A 25,166-nucleotide genomic window follows, 5' to 3' on the forward strand; every position below is an offset into this window, starting at 1 on the left:
CTCTTATGCTTTGTTAAGAGACAAGTGAACGTATAAATGGATCCGGCTATTTTCTCTGCTCCATTTTTAAAGCTATAAAATACATAAACTTGAGCAGAGATAGCAATGTTTATAAACAGACTTCTGAGTTATCACTGTTACGTAAAAGCCTGTCACTGAACATAGGGGGACAATTTCAGACAGAGATGATAGATAACAGTTGTCTTTATGGGCAAAAATGCTAGAGAACAACAAAAAACTTTTGAAATAGGATTGGGCAAAGAAGACAATGCAAGAAGCTACTTTTGGTAATGTTGGGTAGAGGAGGTGCTCTTGAACTTGGTTCTTCAAGGGTATACTTTTATAATCTGCCCTAAAATTCACTATCATGTGCTTCCTATCCACTCTAAGCCCTTGAAAAGCCCCCGGTGCTTACAGAAGCTTCAGGAAAGGCTTGTAATCTTAGTGACTGCTTTGAACTGCCAATGGACACACCTGTAAGTGGCAGTGAAATTGAAATCCCTGCTGGAAAGTCGTCTTTTTTTTTTTTTTTAAGTACTTTTAATCAGGCCAAGACATACATATATATATATATATATATATATATATATATATGTAGGTATGTATATATGTGTATGTGTGTGTGTGTATTTTTAATCCCTGAAGTAATCTGCAATGTTTACAAGTTGCCTTACTCTTTTCTCTTAATAGCTACGTTTTCATTTTCTTAACATGTGTATCACTCATTGTTATCCTTTTAAAACTGATAAATAGATGGATGTTGACCACATTCTATAAAATTCCCTTTTCATATAAGTACTTGAAGTATAATAAATTCAAATTCAAAACAAATTCATGATACAAATTCAAAACAAAGCTTACTTGGAGATAACTTTCCTCTAAGACACACTTCCGCACATTAACCTATCTCTAATCTATATACCTAAGCCAAATAAGCTTAAGCTATTTAAAATTTTTTTTTGTCAAAGGAATATATACACAGCTGAAAAACCAGAGACAAGTACTCCCAACTCTATTATCTGTTTCTTCTAGAATTTACCTCGTTGACGCGACATAATATGCATCTACTATCTTCTGAGTTAGCATTTTAAGACATTAGCTGCTGATTTCCTGTTAGTATCAGGTGAGGATTTAGCTTTCTTAAATTGCTCCTTTGCTTAAGTCACTCATTTTTTTCCATTTCCCTTTTGATATAGCTGTTACTCGTTTTTTTTTCCTTTGTACTTTTTTGGGTTGTTGTTAAATCAGTATTTAGAAATTATGCTTATAACTTTAAAAAAAATTTTTTAATGTTTGTTTATTTTTGAGAGAGAGAGAGACAGAGCATGAGCAGGGGAGGGGCAGAGAGAGAGGGAGACACAGAATCTGAAACAGGTTCTAGGCTCTGAGCTGTCAGCACAGAGCCCAACATGGGGCTCGAACTCAGAACAGAGAGATGACTTAGGCTGAAGTCAGACTCCCAACCAGCTGAGCCACCCAGGCACCGCTATGCTCATGACTTTGGTACAACTTTATAGGTCATTTCTCTATCTTTACTTTCTGGCCTATCGAAACCTTAGTTTATCACAGTGTTTGTTTCTTAGAGCTCTTTATTATAATTTCATAGTTCCTTTTTTCGTTTTGAAAATAAAAGGAGTGACGATAACGTAATGTCTACATCTGAGAAGAGATTTAGATACACATTTGAAAAGAAAGGTTCACAGTTCAGAAGAATAAAGGGGAATATGGCAGTGAGGGAAACAGAAGGTAAGAATTTTGTTGCTTCGTGTGAGAATGTTGGCATTCTAACAGCTGACTGTCCCGAGGTCTAAGAAAGTAGTAAAACCTTGGTTTGCAGGCATAATTCATTCCGGAAACATGCTTGTAATCCAAAGCACTCCGTATATCAAGGGGAATGTCAAGAACCATTTGCTCAGTTGTGATCATGTGATATTCGGCGACATGTACTACTGGTTTTGCAAGACATCACTTGCTTCTCAAGTTAAAATTTCTTAGAAATGCTAGCTTGTCTTGCAGAACACTCACTCATAGAACAAGATATTCGCAATCCAAGGTTTTACTGTAGATGCTTCCAGTGCTGGGCTTTTTAGTGGAGACTTGGAACCATCAGAAGAAGAGACTACCTTGAGAGATGATGGAAGAAAAACCTCCTGTGACTTGGTCTTCTATATTCTAAACGGTGGTTTAATTTCATCACTATCTGCTCCATAAACTGTGACTTAGATATATATACAAATTCATATAAATGAATTATCAATTCTGCCTGCTGTTATTTAATTTTTAGTAATATTAGAACTAATGTATTTTTACATATTTTAACTAAGTCTTGCCCTGATCTTAAAGCTCATCTTGCCTGTTTTCCTAGGCAAATGCTCTTCTCCCCTTACTAATGTAATGCATCAGGTATGCCTATATATTATTTCATTTACTGACAATCTTAGTACAGTATTTCTTAAACACTGTTAACTTATTAGCTGAATTTAAACTGCTCAAAGCTAATTAAGAATGCTATAAAATGTAACCAGAGAATATAAATGCTTAATATTGTCATAGTAAAAAAATACTGAAAAATGTGTCAGAAAGTACCCTTTCAATCATTCCCAGAAAGTCTTATTAAGAAATTCCTTATAGATTCATATAAGCTTTTTATCAGTAATGACCTTTCCTAATAAGCCCAGAGTTAAATTTCTCTTTTTGAACTTAAAACACTTATTAGAAAAAAATACTGATTTTTTTTTAAAGTGTCATATAGTTCCTCCACTCTGCCTCTCCAGCTCAATTATTTTGAGTTATCTTAATTTTGTTTTGTGGATGCAATGTCTTATTTTCCTAAAGACACAACAAATTTTTTAAAAGTTTTCTTCTATTTCATATATATATATATATATATATATATATATATATATATATATATATATATATTCTCTTTGGTTTGATTTCCGCCTTTTTGGTAACTTTTCTTGAGTGTCTAGTAATCTTGGCTCTGTTCATATTTAAAAGTGAGGAATTAAGCTAATAGGAAGCTCTGTTGACATGGATGGGGCTTATTAACTTCTGGGTTTTGATGCAGGTTAATTGGATCATAAGGTGGCTTTTTTAAAAGTAAGAAATAATTGATGTATAACATTGTATGGGTTTAAGCTGTACAAAGTGTTAGTTTGATACATTTATATATTGCACTATGATTACTAACAGTAGCATTAGCTAATGCCTTTACTATGTCATTTTGTATTGAGACCAGTTAAGATTTAGTCTTCTAGTAACTTTGAGGTTTATAATATAGTACTGTTGACTGTAATCACTTTGTTATACCTTAGATCTCTAGAACTTATCTACTTGTTGTAAGTTTGCCCCCTTAAACAACAGCTCCCAAAATGTCTATTCCCTAGTCCCTGCTAATTACCATTCTACTCTCTGTTTACAAATTCAGTTTTATTCATTTATTTATTATTTATTTATTTTAATTTTTTTTTTAATTTTTTTTTAACGTTTTATTTATTTTTGAGACAGAGAGAGACAGAGCATGAACGGGGGAGGGGCAGAGAGAGAGGGAGACACAGAATCGGAAGCAGGCTCCAGGCTCCGAGCCATCAGCCCAGAGCCCGACGCGGGGCTCGGAACTCACGGACCGCGAGATCGTGACCTGAGCTGAAGTCAGATGCTTACCTGACTGAGCCACCCAGGCACCCCAATTCAGTTTTTTTAGATCCCACATATAAGTGATATACAATATTTGTCCTTTTCTGTCTGACTTACCTCACTTAGCATAATGCCTTCAGAGTCCGTCCTTGTCACAAATGGCAGGATTTCCTTGTTTCTCATGGCTGAATGATCCATCTTCTTTACCCGTTCATCCATTGACAGATACTCAGATGATTTCCATATCTTGGCTGTTGTGAATAATGCTGCTGCGAACATGTGTGCAGATATCCCCTCATGGTACTAATTTCAGTTCCTTTGGACATATACCTAAGAGTGGGATTGTTGAAACTTGTGGTAGTTCCATTTTTATTTTTTGTTTTTTTTGAGCAACTGCCGTACTGTTTTCCATAATAACTGTACCAATTTACATCCCCACCAATAGTATGTAGGGTTCCCTTTTCTCCACATTCTTGCCAACATTTGCTATCTCTTCTCTTTTTGATAAAAGGCATCCTAACATGGGGAGGTGATATCTCATTGTGGATTTGATTTTCATTTCCCTGATGATTAGTGATGTCAAACACCTTTTTGTGTTCTTTTTGGCCATTCGTGTGTCTTCTTTGGAAAAATGCTTTTCAGGCCCTTTGTTCATTTTTAAATTGGATTTTTTTGTTTTTTTGCTATAATATGAGTTCTTTTTTTTTTAAGTTTATTTTGAGAGAGAGAGAGAGAGAGAGAGAGAGAGAGAGAGAGAGAGAGAGAGAATGGGGGAAGGACACAGAGAGAGAGACAGAGAGGAATCCCAAGCAGGCTCTGCTTTATCAGTGCATAGCCTGATGTGGGGCTTGAACTCATGAACTGCAAGATCATGACCTGAACCAAAGTTAGACACTTAACTGAGCCACCCAGGAACGCCATGAATTCTTTTTTTTTTTTTTTAAGTTTATTTATTTATTTTGAGAGAGAGCAAGTGAGCAGGGGAGGGGCAGAGAGAGAGGGAGAGAGAGAATGCCAAGCAGGTTCCACGCTGTCAGCACAGAGCCTGACACAGGGCTTGAACTTGTGAACCATGAGATTGTGACTTGAGCCGAAATCAAGAGTCAGATGCTCAACTGACTGAGCCACCCAGGCACCCCTCAGGTCTTACATTTAAATCTTTGATCATTTTGAGTTACTTTTTGTGAGTGGTGTAAGGTTAGGGGTCCAGTTTTATTCTTTTGCATGTGGATATCCACTTTTCCCAGCACCATTTATTGACGAGACCATCCTTTTCCCATTGTGTGTTCTTGGCACCCTCATCAAAAATTAGTTGACTGTTTATGTGGGGGGTTATGTGTGGGCTCTCTGTTCCATTCCATTGATCTAGCTGCCTGTTTTTATGCTTGTACCGTACTGTTCTGATAAGTATAGCTTTGTAATATAGCTTGAAATCAGGTTTTATGATATCTGTTCTTTCTCAGGATTGCTTTGGCTATTGGGTTATTAGCTGGCTTTTTCAGTGTGTTTCCCAAATATCAGCATCTATAAGCTTTAAAAAAATAAACTTGGGGCGCCTGGGTGGCGCAGTTGGTTAAGCGTCCGACTTCAGTCAGGTCACGATCTCGCGGTCCGTGAGTTCGAGCCCCGCGTCAGGCTCTGGGCTGATGGCTCGAGCCTGGAGCCTGTTTCCGATTCTGTGTCTCCCTCTCTCTCTGCCCCTCCCCCGTTCATGCTCTGTCTCTCTCTGTCCCAAAAGTAAATAAACATTGAAAAAAAAATTAAAAAAAAAAAAAACTTAAAAAATTTAGAATAGTTTTACTTTTATTATTATTATTATTATCATTTTAATTTTCTTAATGTTTGTGTTTTAGAGAGAGAGAGACAGAATGCGAGTGGGGGAGGGGCAGAGAGAGAGGGAGACACAGAATCTGAAGCAGGCTCCAGGCTCGGAGCTGTCAGCACAGAGCCCGATGCAGGGCTCAAACGCAGGAACCATGAGATCATGACTGAGCTGAAGTTGGACGTTTAACTGACTAGATGCCCCTAGAATAGTTTCAGATTTACAGAAGAGTTGCAGAGATAGTACAGAGTTCTCATATACCCCCATACCAAGTTCCCCTTATTGTTAGCATCTTAACATTAGTGTGGTACATTTGTCATAATTAATGAACCAATAAAGATAGATTATTATTAACTAAAGTCCACAGATTATTTAGATTTCCTTAGTTCTTAACCTAATGTCCTTTTTCTGTACCAGGATCCCATCCAGGATACGTTGTTACATTTAGCTGTCCTATCTCCTTGGGCTCCTCTTGGCCATGACAGTTTCTCAGACTTTCTTGCTTTTGATGACTTCAATAGCTTTGAGCTGGACTGGTCACATATAATTTTTTTAAGTTTATTTATTTATGTTGAGAGGGGGGCGGTGTAGGGGCAGAGGATTGAGGGAGAGAAAGAGAATCCCAAGCAGGCTCCACAACATCAGCAGAGAGCCTGATGCGGGGCTTGATCTCACAAACTGAAATCATGACCTGAGCTGAAACCGAGTTGAACACTTAACTGACTGAGCCACCCCGGTGCCCCTGGACTAGTCACATACTCTATAGAATGTCCTTCGGTTGGGACATTCAACAGAGCCTGGAGCCTGCTTTGGATTCTGTGTCTCCTCCTTTCTCTGCCCCTCCCCTGCTTGCTCTCTGTCTCTATCTCAAAAATAAATATTTAAAATTTTTTATATTTTTAAAAATGTTTTTATTTATTATTTCTGAGGTATCAGCACAGAGCCTGATGTGGGGCTCGAACTCACAAACTGCGAGATAATTACCTGAGCTGAAGTCACACACTTAACTGATTAAGCCACCCAGGTGCCCCTATTCAATTACTTCTTTTTTTTTTTTTTAATTTAAAAAATGTTTTTATTTTTGAGAGAGAAAAAGAGAGCAGGGGAGGAGCAGAGAGAGAGCAGGGGAGGGGCAGAGAGAGAAGGAGACACAGAATCTGAAGCAGGCTCCTGGCTCCGAGCTGTCAGCACAGAGCCCAATGTGGGGCTCAAACTCACAAACTGTGAGATCGTGACCTGAGCTGAAGTCAGATGCTTAACTGACTGAGCCACCCAGGTGCCCCTCCTGAATATTTTTTTAAATTCACATACATTAAATTCCTTCTTTGTGCTATAAAGTTCTATGGGTTTTGACAAACATTGCGTTATGTATTTACTGTTACAGCATCATACAGAACAGTTTTACTGCCCTAAAAACTTCCCTGTGCTTCACTTACTCAATCCTCTTCTTTAAATTTTAAGTTTTATTTATTTATTTTTTGAGAGAGACAGAGACAGCATGAGTGTGGAAGGGGCAGAGAGAGATTGAGAGAGAGAGAGAGAGAGGCGGCGGGGGGAGAATCCCAAGCAGGCTCTGCGCTGCCTGCAAAGAGCCCCATGTGGGGCTCGAGCCCGTGAAACCATGAGACTACAACCTGAGCTGAAATCAAGAGTCGGACACTTTACCAACTGAGCCACACAGACACCCCATTAATCCTCTACTTTAAACCCCCTGATCTGTTTATTGTCTCTATCCTTTTGCCTTTTCCATATCTAAGGCCATTTAGTTTTACCAGAGGAAAAACTGGATCCCCTGACTCCTCCCAGGGAGGGAGGAAGGGGATGTCTATAGATAGATGTCTGCTGGCAGAAACTGGGCAGAAAGTGGTTTGGGGGTCTCATTGCCTATTTTGAGGCTTTCACTTGGAGACCGCATTTTCAGTTTTGTGCCCCATTCCCACTTCCCACGGTGCCTGGTAGTCCCGAGTCCAGAGGCTTTGGGGTTCCATCTCTCCAGTGAATAAAAGCCCACTCGCTGGTACGGGTGGTGGTTGGTCGGTCACCCTGTGCTCTAGGTGGAGAGGCATACTTGATGCATACTGCTTTTTTTCTTCGAAAGATCTCCCATTTTTGGCACTATGTCTTGCCTCCTGCTCTTCTGAGGTACCAGGGCCTGCAATTCCCGAGCATTTCTAGAGTTGAAAATGTCTTTTCGCATTTCTCAGCAAAATCACTCTCTGCAAGGTTTCCTCTGCTAAGCTAGTTAGTCTCTGTTGGCTTTCTACCTTTCAAAATTATGTTAAGATCTCTTATTAATCACTATTTCATTTCCTTTTCCTGGTGGGCTTACCACATGTTTAACCAGAAGTCTCGTTTGCTTTTACGAGTTTGCTGGTTTGTGCAATTGAGGTTGTAACTACTCTGAAAAATGTTAAAAGCCACACGGATTGAATTTCCTTGTGTGACTGGTTTCTCTTTAACATATACAGCTGTTTTTAAAGTTTATTTATTTATTTTTGAGAGAGAGAGAGAGAGAGAGAGAGTGAGTGTGTGTGTGTGTATGAGCAGCGGAGGGGCAGAGAGAGAAGGAGGGAGGAAAGCATCCCAAGCAGGCTCCGCACCACCAGGGCAGAGCCCAGCCTGGGGCTCGAACTCACGAACTGCGAGATCATGATCCGAGCCGAAATCGAGAGTAAAAGGCTCAACCGACTGAGCAAATACAGCTCTTAATGTGGAGTTGTGATAAAAATAATTGTGTGCAATTTATTTTTTTATGAGCATTTCCAATCCTTTCTGGGTCAGGACTAAACCTATAAAAAATGATCAGTAGCATTCTTTTGAAACTTGCTGAAGTTAACGTTTCTGCTTCATTTGTGGTTGCTCCCATAGAGACACCATAGTAACTGTAACTCTTGGCAGGGCTTGGAAGTTTCTACATTGACTTTCCTGTATGGAAGTTTGCTCTCTCACACACACTCTTATTCTTTTGCAGTAAGTGGAATACCAGCAGGTTAGACTGATTTACATTTTGGACAGCTTAATTTTGGATTTGTCATTAAAAAGAATATGGAACAGAATTCAAGATCTATTTCCTTTTGTTGAAGAGGAATAGAATACTTATAAAATTCCTAATTGTTCCAGTCATGCCAGTAAATGGAACTGGTACCTTCTAATGGTTTATGGTTATGCTTTACTGAAGGTGTTGAATGGGCTACATGCATTTTCTTATTCTTTTTTTTTTTTTTTATGTTTTTATTTATTTTTGAGATAGAGACAGAGCATGAGCAGGGGAGGGGCAGAGAGAGAGGGAGACACAGAATCCGAAGCAGGCTCCAGGCTCCGAGCCGTCAGCCCAGAGCCCGACGTGGGGCTGGAGCTCACGGACCGCGAGATCGTGACCTGAGCTGAAGTCAGACGCTTAACCGACTGAGCCACCCAGGCGCCCCGCATTTTCTTATTCTGAGGGACCAAATGGGATGAAATGAAAGAGCAATTTTAAGAAGGGGTCCCCAGCCATGTGAAGGCTTGGATTAAAGAAATGTTTTTCATGTGCCTACCGTGGGCCACATGGATTCCTTTGTGATCTCTTTTACTTTGGAGTAGCTACGAACCCTTTGCAGATATGAACCTAGGGCCTTCATCTTCAGTTGAGGGCAAAGCCAAAGTGGGATCCCAGGGCATGTGCATTCTCCATTGTGCTGCTGGGGCTTTAGGCTGCTTTTCCCAGGTTGGGTCCCGTGTTTCCTTATGCTTTGCTTCCAGGTTAGCGAGAGCCAGTATAGCACAGAGGCTAAGCATGGGCTCTGAAGCCACACTGCCTGCATTCAAATATTTACTCCGCCATGTACCAGTTGGGCCCTGTGCCTCAGTGTTTCCACCTGTAAAATGAAGAGCATGAAATGATAGTTGCTCGGGCAATTAATATTATAAAGCACTTAGTATACGCTATAAAAGTGTTTACTAAAGAAATAGGTGCATTCGGGGTGCCTGGGTGGCTCAGGCAGTTGAGCATCCGACTTCAGCTTAGGTCATGATCTTGCAGTTCGTGAGTTCAGGCCCTGCATCTGGCTCTGTGCTGCCAGCTCAGAGCCTGGAGCCTGCTTCGGATTCTGTGTCTCCCTCTCTCTCTGACCCTCCCCTGCTTGCACGCTGTCTCTCTCTCTCTCTCTCTCTCTCTCTCTCAAAAAAAAACAAAAACAAAAACATAAAAAAAACTTTTTAAAATAAATTGGTACATTCTGTTAAACTTCTAGTTCTCCTACCGTGCTCAGTGTTTAAAAGAAAGCAGGTATTATCTTTAGGCCTTTCCATAAGGGAGAGTTCTATGGAAACGGAGATGTGTGTAGAGCTGAGAGCGTTTCCCTTCTTTCATCTTCCCAAATGAAAGATTTGGGTCGGATGGGTAATATCCTTTAATGAAAATGTCACTTAGCGGTGCCCACCCTCGAATGGGTGTTCTTAAACAAAATCTAAGTGCTTATAAGACTCACACCCAGATATCCTTGAATAGCTACATAGAAACTTAATAAGAGTGAAAAATTCTAAGTTGTTGGGCTGGAATAATGAGATGAGACTTGGCACAATATTTTGTCTTTATTCTGTAAAGTGAGGAGAGGGAGGTACAGGACTCCAAATGTATGTGATCTTTATAATGGTTAAACTCAGTTTAGTTGGCTAGCTCAAACCTGGAATGTAGGTGCAGATGTGCTGACATTAAAAATGGAAAGATGTAACAGGTGAACATCCTCCGATATTGCCTGCCTGAGGAAAATCCCCAAGGCTGCCTATCTGTGCACATAAGCAGCCATGAGATTGTAGGGACCTTCGGTCAGGGCTTTGTGGTTTTTTGTCCACTGGCCATTGTAACCTTTTACCCTGATGGTGAATAAATCAAGGACGGTCGGTGCCACACTGCACCGCAGAGGTGACTTTTTTTTTTTTTTAAGTTTATTTGTTTATTTTGAGAGAGAGAGAGAGAGAGAGAGAGAGCGCCATTGGGTAGGGACAGAGAGAGAGGGGGCAGAGCATCCAAAGCAGGCTCCTCTCTTGCTGACAGCACGGAGCCCGAGGTGGGGCTCGATCATGACCTGAGCCCAAATCAGATGCTTAAGCGACTGAGCCACCCAGATGCCCCTAAATGGAGGACTTAAGTATTGTTATCACTTGTGGGCAGGTGATCTGCCCCAGGATGTCGTCCCCAGCCTGTACGGACTCCGGCATAGCACGTCTGTTTCAGAATACCAACGATTCCACATGGTTTGGGGCACTGAATGGTTTCATCAACTGAAGGTTAACTTTTGTTTGCTTGGATAATAGACAAAGTAAAGGAGTGAAAAGAGAGTTCATAGTCTGAGGGGTGAGAACAGACTGAAAAGGATGGGGTTTCTCAATCTGGGAGACAGTTTTATATCAACCTGAGGGAAGCATCTGGAGTAATTTTAGTCAAACGCTGTGTGCTTACGCTGGACTTCCAGAGGCTCAGTCACATGCTGGGTGGGTAAAGAGCGCTGACTGGAGAATCGGTGGCTTCTGAAGAGGCCGCAGTTGAAGGTTCTTTCACCAGGCAATTGCTTGGTAATCATTTTGATTAATGAGCTTGTGTGGCAGAAAAGCAAACAAAGCCGAGGCGGCTAAACTGAAGATCAGGTATATGTGGGAGCGAGAAACATTGGGGGGCGCCCGGCAGACCTGCCTTAACATTAGTTCGGTTGCTAATTTGGGGAAGCATTTGATTAATATTTGGGAAGTTATGGCCAGAAATTCCTCCATTTGTTACTTCCCCTCACCGGGAAGACCTTGTTGGAATGGTATCCCTGTATGTAGCTATCCAAGGGGTCGGAATTTTTGACAACAGTCCGGCCGAAAGCTGGTGCTATTAATAGGTATCAGATGAGTATCCATTGCAGGGAGGAAGACGAGAGGCGACATTATGTATCAGTTAAAGGCTAGGCCCTGGAATGAAACTCCTGGGTTTGATTCCTCACTGCACCGTTCACAGGCTTGGTGATTTTGAGTCAGTCACTTAACCTTTCCGGACTTCAGTTTTCCCATCTATGAAATGGGAACAGTAAGTGCTCCCTCCTTGCTAGCTGCTGTTGTTAACACTACAGTTGTTACTGATTTTGTTAGCTGACCAATGACTGCAGGAAGAGTGCAAGGTCTAAAGTACCCACACGCCGGCCCCTTTCTGGGTCCTTCTCACATCCAGTATGAGTGAGATGAGTAAACCAAATTTCTCAGTGGCATGAGCCATTTCTGCCTCTGACTTCGGCCTGTCTCTCCGGCAGCAGCTTTCCGGTGAGCGCTTGGTGACATCAGTCCATTCTTTCTCGTGTATATTTTCTCCTGGGTCACTACCTATGTAATCAAGGTTTTCTGGCTTATCCCTGTGACTAGATAAACTTTTATTGGTTCTCTTCCATTACCACGGGCTGTTGGCCAAGAGATCTGATCCGTCGCAAATGGAGGGATTTGCCTCAACATTCTTGAAATCTCCCTGACCAGGGCAGTGTTTTAGTCTTAATTAAGACAGTGCTACGGAGGGGCAGGGAGTCAGGAGTTACATCCCTGGATTGAGAAGAAAAGGACAAAAGAGAAAAGGCTGAGACCAAACATTTGCCGAGCAGTTCAGCTGGTTCAAAGTTGGCTTTGTTTAACGCCCAACTTCTCGGATTTTCCTCGGCTGAGTGGGCTTGGTGGAACGCTGGCTTGAGAGTGTTGCTTAGCAATGGGATTTTGTGGCACCCAGTTCTCAAAGAATCAAGCAACCCATCACCTGCCTCCCCTCCACCAATCCTCAGCTGCCGTCCCAAGCCTCCTATTAGACAATCAAGTGTATGCTGGAGGGAGGGACCAGAGCGAGGGGACGAAGTTTAATCATTGAACTAAGCAGCCTGGAGGTATTTAATCTGTAGCACCTAGTTCCTGGAGGCCTCCAGCCTGACCGGGAGTGGGCAGCACTCCAGAGACACGGGAGTAAACACTGCACAGAAATCTCTGCCCATCTCAGGAGAAACCAAACTTGGAAAAAATGTTTGCCGTACACTTGATGGCATTTTACTTCACCAAGCTGAAGGAGGATCAGATCAAGAAGGTAAGGACTCGCAAAGCTCAGAGATACCTGGCTCATTCTTGACTGAAAGAACTAATTGATACCGTGGCTGCATCCAAAGGGACTTAAGCAAGCTTATTAGAGAAGACCCAGGGAGCACAGGACCAGCAAAGAGCTCACGGAGTGGGGTGCGGAGCAAATCTCCCACAGGCTGGGCATTAGACATTGTCCTCGGTCTTGCATTTCACTCTGCACTTCCTGGCAGATATCACTGGGTGTGGATGAGGCGAAAGTCTTTAGAAAGGTGAAAGACCATCGTGTTTGACGTCGGGGATGTTTGAGGGGAAAGGCTACAAAGGAGGGGAGAGAAATTTTGAGAACCTTTCAAGCAATTCACATGATTCTTCATGTGCTTGAAAGAATAGAAGCATGGGACCCAACCACCAAGAGGGATGTGGGTTTTGATGTACAATAGTTGAAATATTTATTATTGCCATGGCTATTGGCCAGTGGTAGGCTGTGCATTATTCCGCCACTTTGCCCACCAAACCTCTCCACAAAATTGATTCCAAGGTAGGCTGCTTAAAAGTTGACAAGGCTCACCATTCTCTGCTGGCAGCCTGGAGGGAGCCCAGCCTGCCACACCAGCCACTGCAGCTGCCGAGGCAGCGCCCTGGGCACTAGTGTCTCTCAATTTACAGACAACAGAAATCCTCTCAGGAGGCGGACTTAGCCAAAGCCACCCGAGTATTTAAGGTGGAGTGAGGATTAAACCCAAGTCTCTGACTCCCCTAGCATTCTTTCCATTGTGCCGTGATGCCTCCAGGCTTTTCAAACACAGAGAGGAAGCATGGTCCCTTACAGCCCTCATGTGCCTGGTGGGACAAACCTCCACTAAATTCTGTTCATTAGAGAATTGGGTTAGAAGTTATGGCAAATCTTAAAGTATTGCGAATCAGTCTGATTTAAGCTGTCTTAATTTTCACTTATTGATTAGTTTCAGGGAGTCCTCTACTGGCTTCTTGAGGAGGTAGGAAAGTCCTAAAGGGTACAACTTAAAGATTCACTTTCCATTATTACCTGCTTAGTAAAGAAGAAACCTGCATGTATCTCTGCAAAACCCAAGAGGGAAGTCTTTGGAACCTTTCCATTTGGTTCTGCGAATTAGTTTCATTTCCTTGGTTCCTTTTGTTACATCCTAGAATCAGGTGGGACCTGCTTGTCCGCCAGCCCCAGGTTGCAGCCTCCACGGATTTGTTCGGGTCCTCGGCGAGGAGGGTGAGCCTTTGTCAAGGCCCGAGGTTGACCCTTCCCACCTCCCTCCTCTCTCCCCTTCAAGAAAGCTGAAGAGTGAGCTGAGGAGGGGTAGTCAGGAGCACCTTGTGGCCACCAGAAGTAACAGGTGACTGGGATAGTACGGGCATCTGGTTTATTGGTTGCTGGATGAGTCATAGGTTCTGAGAACACGGGCTCGTGCCCTCCTCCATGTGGTGGAAACACACCTGGTCAAAAGGCACAGGCCCTTTCTTTCTCTCCAGGGTCAGGTAGTCTATCCCCTCCTTAGTTTCTGTGCTTCCTGCCTCCAGAGTGTCAAGATCCTGGGCCATACTTGCCTGGGAGGGTTACCGTTTAGACCCCGGAACAATTTTTTTCAATCTCCCTATACCAATGTTAAAGACCAAACAAAATAAAACCAGAAGGGAGAGAGGGAAGGAAGGAAGGAAGGAAGGAAGGAAGGAAGGAAGGAAGGAAGGAAGGAAGGAAACACCACTGTGATAGCTTCTTTTCCAATTCAATATATTGACATTATTTGACCTACTGATAACATTGGGCTGACTCTGGTCACTGACCTGCAGATTGTTCACTCATAAGAGAAGGGCTGGTTAGGTTTCCAGTATGTACTTTTTACGGTTCAGTAAGTCAACATTACGAAAAGGGGAAACGTTACCTTTATTCCCACCCCTCTCACAAACACTGTCAGATTTGCCCGGTGGAAGCTGTTATGGTATGTTTTTACAGTTGTATTTCTATCTCATCTACAATTCTGACTCTTGTGTCCTTCACTTACTGTTATATTGTAACCACTTGTGTATGTTTCTCCCATTTCTTCATTATTATCATTTTATTATCCTCTGATAGTCAATCCTGTTGGATATACTGCAATTTAATCTTTTCCCTCTTGTTGGACATTTGGCTACTTAAAAACATATTTTTTAACGTTTATTCATTTTTGAGAGACCGAGAGAGACAGAGTGCAAGCGGGGGTGGGGCAGGGAGTGAGGGGGACTAAGGATCCGAAGCAGAGTCCAGGCTCTGAGCTGTCAGCACAGAGCCTGATGTGGGACTCGGACTCACGAACTGTAAGATCACGACCTGAGCGGAAGTTGGATGCTTAACCAACTGAGCCACCCAGGTGCCCCTGACATTTGGCTACTTTTGAAAACATTTTTTAACAGTTAAGATATTGTTATGAGAAACACTGGAATGTGTTTACTGTTATCCATCTTTGTGATCATCATAAGGTTAGATTTCCAGAACTGAAATCACCGGGTCAAAGAGGTGAACCTTTTTATGACTCTTGATTCATATGGGACCTTTGGACTAAGTGATCTCTAAAGTCACTTCCGGCTCCCACATTCTGTCATTCGGCAAGTCTGAGCTTACGTTTTTTTTTTTTTTAATTTTTCTTTTCAACGTTTATTTATTTTTGGGACAGAGAGAGACAGAGCATGAACGGGGGAGGGGCAGAGAGAGAGGGAGACACAGAATCGGAAACAGGCTCCAGGCTCTGAGCCATCAGCCCAGAGCCTGACGCGGGGCTCGAACTCACGGACGGCGAGATCGTGACCTGGCTGAAGTCGGACGCTTAACCGACTGCGCCACCCAGGTGCCCCTGAGCTTACGTTTTTGAATTTGCTCTTGTATGTTAAATGTACCGTGTGTTGGCTCTTTTGTTTAGAAGATATCCTGTTTCACAGTCTCAGAGTCTTTCCAAATGTGTGCTTGGTTTTCTGCAACTCAAACACCCTCCCTTAGTGCCTGCAAAGGATGTGCCTAGTTACACAGGCCCCAAATCACCTGTTTGGATTTAAAATACAGCTTTCCCTCCCCAACATATGTTTCATTTTTCCCGTCTAGCTACTGCACTAGGTCCTGTGGGAGGTACAAAGAATAAACAAGAAATTGTTGCTAAGCTGACACTCTTTCTGTCACGACCTGAACTTAGTGAAACAGCAGGAGCGGAAACCCAAAGGTCTGAAGGACTCTTAAACTGCAGCTGGCAAATGACCCCAATGGGGCCTCAAACCCATGTCTTGTACGTGAGGGATGACACTATGGGGACGCGGGAGAAGTTCTGTTGGGCGCTGAGCAAAATGAGCTGTAGGTCCAAGGGCGCATTTCAGGGTCCTTGGGGTGGAAAGGGAGCAAGTTTAGTTCCCGTGTAGTACATCTCACCCTTCCCCAAGCCCCAATTACTTGGGTCACGTCCCTTCTGTCAGTTTTCTCCGTGTGTGTGGCTGTGCCAACCAATTAGTCATAAACAGACTCAGGGTGAACAGGAAGCCCTTAATGAAGCATGACCTGGTTCCATCCTATCTCCTCAAATACACTGAAAGCCCAATTGTCCTTTTTGCTAATGGCTCTCTGATGGTTTTCTGGCCTCTCCCTGGCCCCCAAGTCCCTGGAGCCATGCGCCATTTCACTGGCTTGGGTCTCCATATTGTCCCCAGCCTAAGCTGGGATGCCGCCCAGTAGGCCTGGCTGATGACTAGGCACCTGTCCTGTGATCAAGGTCATGTGGCCCCTGCACTTTCGGTGTAATGTCTCTGTCGGGCTCCTGTGTCCTGCACAGAGCTGTGAAGCAAAACCAGGCAAAACCAGACTGGATTCTAGTCCCACGGCTGCCATTCACTTACAGCTCTCCCAGTGTTGCTTCATGACTCTGAGGCTTGGAGTCCTCATTTCTCAACCAGAAGCAAGAATTCTGGCCTCACTTGGCTGCCTCAAAGCCATGTCAGGGAGATTGAACGAGGTTGCCTACATGAAAGCACTTTGTAGACTGCAACGAATGTTCTTAGCCTTTGAGAAAAGTGTGGGAGAGTGATTCCTCTAGGAATGTGCTGGGATCAAGTCTGCTTGTGACTTGGGTGGGTGGAGAGGCTGCTCAGTATGTGTACATAAAGCAGGAGGGGCAAATACAGGGCATCTGTGCCACTGTCCCTACTCGTGACCCCCTCAGTCATCTGTTCCAGTAAGCCCTGGGAATCCATCATTTGGCTGTCACTACCAAATGATGAGTGTTACCATGAAGAGGAAACTGTTGTACTGAGCGCAGCCAGAGTGAGTTTTATAATGTCCCTCCATTAGGGCAGTGGTCCTTTGCCCACTCATTTGAAAATGAGTGTTTCCCACTCATTTTCAGGAGCAACTGGGGCTGGCTTTAAAAATTAAACTTCATCTTGGGGCGCCCGGGTGGCTCAGTCGGTTGAGTGTCCGACTTCAGCTCAGGTCATGATCTCACGGTTCATGGGTTGGAGCCCCGCGTTGGGCTCTGGGCTGACGGCTCGGAGCCTGGAGCCTGCTTCCGATTCTGTGTCTCCCTCTCTCTCTGCCCCTCCCCTGCTCATGCCCTGTCTCTCTCTGCCTCTCAAAAATAAAGAAACGTAATAAAAAAAATTTAAAAAGAAATTAAACTTCATCTTAATTAGAACAACCTCAGTTAAAAGCAGAATGACAATTTAAGGGACTAGAATTTAGATTGCAATTGGAAACTAAATTTAGCCGAGCTTCCTAGCAGCCCATAAACAAAAGGAAACAAGTTTGGATATATATTGTCATCATTGGAAGTGAAAACTTCCGTGCTTAGGAATTTACCTTTAAAACTATAGCTAGTCTTTTGTAGTGGAGAGGCAATGAGACAACGGTGCAGGCCCTGGGCTAGGAATTAGAAACCCTGAATCCTTTGTACCTTTTGCCCCTCTATTGTCCCATCAGAAAAATGGAAGAATCCTTTCTTCCTCAGAGCTCGCCCTTCGGAGGAATAAATTCCTACCTCCCAGCCTTCCAATCCATTCTGTTCTTCCAGTTCCCCACTTTGTCTCCAAGATGTGAGGGGTCAGGCAAGGAACTTTTGGGAATCGACATCATGACTGTCGATGTCCCCAGAGTCAGAAATGCAGCTTCGTGATGGGAGTGGAGGACAAGCACCCCTAACAGGCAACCCTGGTCACCCTGGTGTCTGTTCCAGGTGGACAGATTCCTGTATCACATGCGGCTCTCCGATGAGACCCTTTTGGACATCATGGCTCGGTTCCAGGCTGAAATGCAGAAGGGCCTGGGGAAGGACACCAACCCCACAGCCTCCGTGAAGATGCTGCCCACCTTTGTCAGGGCCATTCCAGATGGCTCAGGTGAGTGGGGCTAGGGGCTGCCAGGGACCCTGACCTCCCTGCTTTCTCCCTGGCTGATGGGTACCTGTCCCCTGGCTTATCTCTCCAGCCCTCTGTGCACATTCCTCTCCAACTCTCTATGCTTCAGTCTAGTCAGTACCAAAAGTTTTGAACCAAAGTTCAAATGTACCCGGCTTTTTCTCCGCTCACCTTGGCCCCACACATTTTGTTTATTCACTTGCTGGGGCATCCAACATTCTTCCTCTCGTGAACATCAACCTGGCTCTTCAGTCTCAGGGTAGCGGTCACTGCCTCCATCTAGGAAGCATTCCCATGCTGGGTCTCCCTACTGGGCCAGCGCTCCCTGAGGGCAGGATCTGTTTCTTCTTCACCACAGTGTTCTGGGCACCTAGCGAAGTGCCTGATGCACACTAGGCCCTGAAATATTTGTTGAATGGACAATAAGTGGTGTTTCATGCCTAGGTATCTAGATTCTAGGCCCAAGGTGGTAAGTAATGGAAGATAAGGTGATGCAGTGGGAGGAAGAATAAATGACAGTTCAAGAAACCTGGGTTCTAGGCCCATTTCTTGGTGACCTTTGGCCAAACGTTTAGCCTTAGTTTCTTTATCTGTAAAATGAGAGAGTTGGCCTCTGTATTTGTTTTCTGTTTTCTGCTATAATAAGTTACCACAAACGTAGCAGCTTAAAACCCACCCACAATTTATTCTCTTACAGCTCTGAAGGTCAGAAGTCTGAACTGGGTCCCACTGGGCTATAATCAGGCTGTCAGCAGGGCCACGTTCCTTCTGGAAGCTCTGGGGTAGAATCTCTTTCCTTGCATTTTCCGCCTGCATTCCGTGGCTCATGCCCCTTTTTATCTCCAAACCAGCGCGGAGCATCTTTAAATCTCTCTCTGACTCTGATCCTTCTGCTTCTCTCGTCCACATTTAAAGACCTTGTGATTACACATTAGGCACACTCAGATAATCCAGGATAATCTTCCAAAATCAAGGCCAACCCGTGAACAGTTTTAATCCCATCTGTAACCTTAATTTTCCCTTGCCATGTAACTAACATATATACAGATCTGGGGATAAGGATGTGGACATCTTTTTTTTTTTTTTTTAATTTTGGGAGAGAGAGAGAATGAGCATGAGCATGAGCCTGAGGCAGGGCTTCATACCACAACCCTGGGATCATGACCTGAGCCGAAATCAAAAGTCAGATGCTCAACCGACTGAGCCACCCAGGCATCCCAGGATGTGGACATCCTTGGGGAACTATTGCTTTGCTGACCATAGCCTAGAGGTCTCTAGAGGGAATCCACAAATTTCCATCCACCTCCTCCATTCTCAGCCTCTGGGCAAAGCCACAGGAGGGACAGGAACTGGTGTCTACCAGGCACCCTCTGTGGTCAGGGGCGTTACTGTCCCTTAAGAACCCTGAGTTGTAACTGTTTTGCCCAGGTCAGATGAGAACACTGAGGACCAATGAGCTCCCCCAATGGCAGTGTCCCAGTGCTCCCACCAAGCTCCAGCGAGGGCTTTGGGGCCCTTGAAGGAGCAGGGACTGAAGTTTAGGAAACTCCCAGGGGCTTTGATTGGATTAGCCGGGTTCTGGGCCCCTGTGGGCCAATGACTGGGTCAAGGTAGTTTCTGCCACTCGAGAGTTCTCCGGGAACTGTGATGTGAAAGTCCTATTCCCTCAGTGGTGGGTGGGTGACATGGTGGACAATTACTCACCCTGGAGGGACACAAGCTTTGGAGAGAGACAGTCCTGTTTAAAAAAATCTGCTGAGTTCCAGATGCTGTTCTATGAAAGTGCCTAGGGGACTGTGGTCCTCGAAGGGTCATCCAGGGCCATTCAGAGTAAGCATCCGAGTCATGGGTGTGTCTATGGCGGGAGGCACCGGGGTGAAGTCCTCCCAGCTTCCTGTGCTTTGGTTCTTCCTGCTGAGGTGTGTCCCCAGAAGCGAGGGAAAGCGACTTTGATGGTCTGGAGGCTGTGGGGATAGATGCGTCTTCCTGGCCCTGGCTATTTCAGGAAGGTTTGGAAGTGAAACTGACAAGTCTTAGAAACCCTCAGGCCCGGAGGTACCTCTCCTCAGAGCCTCTCATCATATAATAATTCTCACCGGTGATCCTGCTGCAGTGAGATCTTGGGACCCAGAGTCCCTGGGGCCAAGTGGCCTTGGTAAGTCCCAGGACCACTGCACTCCTGTCTGCGTCAGTAAAAGATCAGGGTTGTTAGGATCTGATGAAGTCATGTGGAGGGAGTGCTTTAAAATCTCGCAAATATTGCCCCAAGTCTTGTGTGGCTCCTGTGAGCTGGTGGTGTAATTTCATGGTTACTAACAAAAGCAAACAAATTAAATGCTACTAATCCACTGGGACCTCCATTTAAAAAATGTGTGCAGGTGCCAGAGAAATCCTGAGTTCACCTACTGTCTTCCTTTTATCCAAACCTACCTGAGAGGGGGTAACTTGTTAGAGCTTAGCTCCCTCCCAGCCTTTCAGTGAGGGAGCTGCAACTGACTGTTCTTACAAAGTGCCTTAAAAGCGTTAGCATTTGTGCCTTATCCTCTACCAGTCACGAGGGAAGGGGGACGGGAAGTGCCCATCACATGATTGTGACGGTGATTGTGATGCTGTAGGCCCGACTCCAGATGCTGCTACTGAGGGGGGAGACTTGAAGGGGAGCCCAGGGGGCCTGACGTAGTCAGCTGATATGCCCAGGGGGCTGTCCTAGAACAGGGGTCCCCTGTTCACCTGAGTATAAGACTCAGCTGCAGGGCGCTTGGGTGGCTCAGTCATTAAGCATTTGACTTCAGCTCAGGTCATGATCTCACAGTTCGTGAGCTCGAGTCCCACTCTGGGTGAGCATGAGCCCTGGGTGAGCCCCACTTTCTCTCTCTCTCTCTCTCTCTCTGCCCCTCTTTCACTTGTGCGCGCTCTCTCTCTCAAAACAAAAAACAAAAAGACTCCCCTGAAGCAGTTCCTAAATGTGGTGTGGTTTCTCAGGTCTCTTCCCCTGGAGATTCTGCATCTCCAGGAATCTACACATTCAGTCATCGTGCATCTGTGGGAACAGGAAGGAACAGGGGCATAAACCCTGGGAGTGGCTTAGGAGAAGGAAACCCTGGAGCCTCGGAAAGGTCACAGAATCCGCCTACAGAGGCGGATTGTCAAGGCAACCTCACTCTCTTGGGAGATCGTTATCTTTCTATTTTTAAAAAATTTTTATTGAGATATAATTGGCACAACATTGTATTAGTTTCAGGTGTACAACACGATTTGATGTTTGTATATATGGCAAAATGACCACCACAGTGAGTCTAACATTTGGCAACACATGTAGTGACAAATTTCTTTTTTTCTTCTGATGATGACTTTTAAGACCTACCCTCTTAGCAGTTTTCAAATACGCAACACAGTATTATTAACTACAGTCACCATGTTGTACATTACGTCCCCACGATTGGACGGTCATGATAATCTTCATAATTGCTGTCGAGATCCTGACGGCCCCACTGCCGCTATTGCCTCTTCTTCTAGGTAGGTCCTCCCTCCCTCAGGTTCCAACGAGTCCTTTCTCTGGGGTCAAAGTCACAGAAGGGACCACGCCAGGTGGTTTCCATGAAATTGCATCTTGAGTCAATGGTGGAGCCAAGTGATTGCACACTGATAAGAGCACCGGTGTCCAGAGGAAGGGATGAATCCATGCTACGCTACACTGGGTTTTGCATATCACCTCCAACCCCAACCGCAGCACAGGAAGCTCCTCTGTTATTAAAATCCTCCAGTCTATTCTGACTGGTGCTGGAGGCGTTTTCCCCAAATCTCCATCAGAGCTCGGCACTCCCATGCTTCAAATCTTTCTGTGGCTCCCCCTCACCTTCTGGATAGAGCTCAAGCTCTTTGGGGTGGGGCAGTTTTTCCAACTCTTTCCTAGTTTATCCCGAGACTACCTGCGAGCCTCATTTCTGTCACACCTCCCTCTTTCCGCAGAAGCAGACCCTCCCTTCCCTACGTGAGCTCATTCCTTGGCTCCAGGTTTCCTCCCTGGGACCTCCTCTGGCCGCGGCCTGCCTCCCTCCCTGGCATTCTTCAGTACTCGGCTCCTTCCGCCTCCTCTGTGGCGTTCACTCCTGCCCTCCCTGTGCCTTCCTAGCACGTGGCATGTCATCTGGCACAGAGTCAGTGCTCAGTAAATGTTCATACAAGGATTGTGTGATCTTCCCTATTTCCTACTTCAGATAACATCTGCGAAAGCATCTCTTGTTTGGTACGTGATGAAGGCTAATAAAAATTGCACAGTATCAGGTCCCTGGATTCCCTTCATGAATAATAAATGACTCCAACAGGCTTCTTTGGGGGCTGATCTAGGGAGAGAAGAATCTTTCTGTCCAAATAATCTCCACAAAAACAAAAGATCCAGCTGGCTGGGTCTATAAATGACTAAGCCCGTGCAACTCTAACTGTGGTCCAGAGACCTGCAGCAGAGACCTGGGAACTTGTTTAGAAATATAAAGTCTCGGGGCGCCTGGGTGGCTCAGTCGGTTAAGCGTCTGGCTTCGGCTCAGGTCATGATCTCACGGTCCGTGAGTTCGAGCCCCGCGTCGGGGCTCTGTGCTGACAGCTCAGAGCCTGGAGCCTGCTTTGGATTCTGTGTCTCCCTCTCTCTTTGACCCTCCCCCACTCACACTCTTTCTCTCTGTCTCTGTCTCTCTCAAAAATAAATAAATGTTAAAAAAAAAAAAAGAAAAATATAAAATCTCAGGAGTGCCTGGCTGGCTCAATTGAAAGAGCATGCGACTCTTGATTTCAGGGTCACAAGTTCAAGCCCCATGTTGGATGTAGTGATTACATCCATATGTACATACATGCGTATATATACATACATTTTTTTAAAACCCACAAAATCTCTGACCCCACCTAAATTGAATCATGTAATCTGCATGTTAAAATTCTTGGGAGATTCACATGCACATTGAAGTTTGCAGAGCACACTGCTCAGGAGGGCCTGTCTCTAGCTCTTTGAGTGCCAGGAATGGAGAACCCAGGCAAGCCAGGTCAAGAAAGGAGGTCTGTTGTACAAAGACACAGAAAGCAAAAAGGAAGACACACAGGATCTCGTGAATCTGAGGGCAGGAACCGTGGTACACTTAAGCTGCAAGGGAACTAGGAGTCAGAATTTCCCTCCGTGGTTTCGGCCTACATACATAGGGCCACCTTGGCTCCTCAGCTGACCTCTGGTCTGGGGCATCTTCCACTTTGGTTTTTACCACCAACTAGCAATTTCTCACTGTGTTTTATTTCACGTTTCACAAGAAGTAAATCTGAATGGCCAGCTGGTCCCTATATCCATGCAGCCATGTCTAGGGTCACACGGTACAAAATAAGGCCACTTGGGTGACCAGATGTGTGGTCATGGAGTTTCACTTACATGTACCTTGGGTGTATGTATATCATGAAGCATGCCTAACCTGTAGCCACTTGTCAGGCACAGATAATTCTATACGAAGGCTTGTTGGTTCAAGAGTTTGTACACCTGCATTCCTATCCCACATCTGTGGCTGATGCAGACACTGGCAAGAGTCCCAGCAGAAATTCTGGCTGGATCCCGAGTTGAAGTCACCAAAGTGAACTGCCTCAACCTTTTTGTTATTTATTATTATTATTATTATTATTATTATTATTTATTATTCCCACCTTTTTATTAACAGCATCTGCCTTGTACTGGGCTGGGTCTGGCCCCAAATATAAAGATCCTTGGCCCCTTAAGAGCTGTCATTTGGTCCCTGTCTTTTTTCCCTTCTGGAGTCTTTTCCCTCTGCCCATGAGATTGAGCCTTGTATGGGGCCGGTTTCTCTTCCCTGCATACCTCCCTGCCTTTTCCTTCTGCCTTACCAGCACTTTGCCCACTCTTGGAGTGTCTGCTCTCAGCCTGGTTGTGGCATGCTAGAATAGACTCCATCCTCAAGGCCCATTTCTTCTTTCTTTCTTTTCTTTCTTGTCTTTCCTTGTCTTTTCTTGTCTTTTCTTATCTTCCTCCCTCCCTCCCTCCCTCCCTCCCTCCCTCCCTCCCTCCCTCCCTCTCTTTCTTCCTTCCTCCTTTCCTTTCCTTTCCTTTCCTTTCCTTTCCTTTCCTTTCCTTTCCTTTCCTTTCCTTTCCTTTCCTTTCCTTTCCTTTCCTTTCCTTTTCTTTTCTTCCCTCAAGTTGGGGAGAGAGAAAAAGTCTTAAGCAGGCTCCATGCTCAGCACAGAGCCTGACGCAGGGCTTGATCCCATGACCCTGGGATCATGATGTGAACTAAGATCAAGAGTCAAATGCTCAACCAACAGCCACGCAGGTGCCCCAAGGCCCATTTCTAATACCACCTGCCTCAAGTGGGTTTGCATTTGCCTCCACGTTTATGCCCTACAGCGCGGCCCAGCGGGCGGGGCCTAGGCTGCAGAGTCTGGCAGGTTTGGGCCACACCCCAGCTCTGCCCCTTACTGGGAGGGCTCAGCTCATGGTTGTACTTCTAGAGTCTCAGCAAGTGGGTATGATGATACCTAGTTCATGGGGTGGTTGTGAGATTTAGTGACATTTATTACATGTCCAACTTCTAAAGCAGAGTTTGCTGTATAACAGACCTTCAATAAAAGATGAGTTTGTTTTTTAACAGAAAAAGGGGAGTTTCTTTCCCTGGATCTTGGAGGGTCCAAGTTTCGAGTCTTGAAGGTGCAGGTCTCTGAAGAGGGGAAAAGAAACGTCCAGATGGAGAGTCAGTTCTACCCAACACCCAATGAAATTATCCGAGGAAACGGCTCAGAGGTATTGGGGCAAGGACTCTGTGAGGCAGGGTGGGGGGGTGGGGGGGGGAGGGGGGAAGGCCTTGGCATCAAGTTTATAAGTGACCATGCCTTAGCCCAGTGTTCTGTGCTTTCTCTTCCCTGTAGCTGTTTGAATACGTAGCTGACTGTCTGGCAGATTTCATGAAGACCAAAGGGTTGAAGCATAAGAAATTGCCCCTTGGCCTAACCTTTTCTTTTCCCTGCAGACAGACTAAACTGGAAGAGGTAAGGTTCGTGCCGGGGAGGGAAGAAGCTGTGTGGGATTTGGGGTTCGGGGCTGGAGAATGTGGGCAGGTTCAGGAGTCAGGCTGGGAACAGGAGAGGTCAGCAAGAGTTTTCTTGTTTTTTTCTTTTTCTTTTTCTTTTCCTTGTTTTGCACAATGAGGTGGAATTGTGAGGCAAAGAATTTGCAAATGTGGCCGCCTTGATTTTGCACTTGACATGG

At 44.8% G+C, this 25,166-nt stretch overlaps 1 protein-coding gene across 1 annotated transcript in view; it reads left to right on the forward strand.

The window, feature by feature from the left end:
* Positions 1–12,223: 12,223 nt before the first annotated feature.
* The window catches only part of HKDC1 (hexokinase domain containing 1), a 49,863-nt gene continuing 36,920 nt past the window's right edge, over positions 12,224–25,166 (forward strand). The window contains exons 1-4 of the mRNA XM_003994002.5: positions 12,224–12,533; positions 17,740–17,902; positions 24,553–24,701; positions 24,827–24,946. Coding sequence (XP_003994051.2) covers positions 12,471–12,533; positions 17,740–17,902; positions 24,553–24,701; positions 24,827–24,946 — 495 coding nt within the window. The 5' untranslated portion in view covers positions 12,224–12,470. The remainder of the gene's footprint in view (positions 12,534–17,739; positions 17,903–24,552; positions 24,702–24,826; positions 24,947–25,166) is intronic.

The sequence above is a fragment of the Felis catus genome, chromosome D2 (genome assembly GCF_018350175.1).
Source record: "Felis catus isolate Fca126 chromosome D2, F.catus_Fca126_mat1.0, whole genome shotgun sequence".
In the NCBI taxonomy this organism is placed as follows: domain Eukaryota; kingdom Metazoa; phylum Chordata; class Mammalia; order Carnivora; family Felidae; genus Felis; species Felis catus.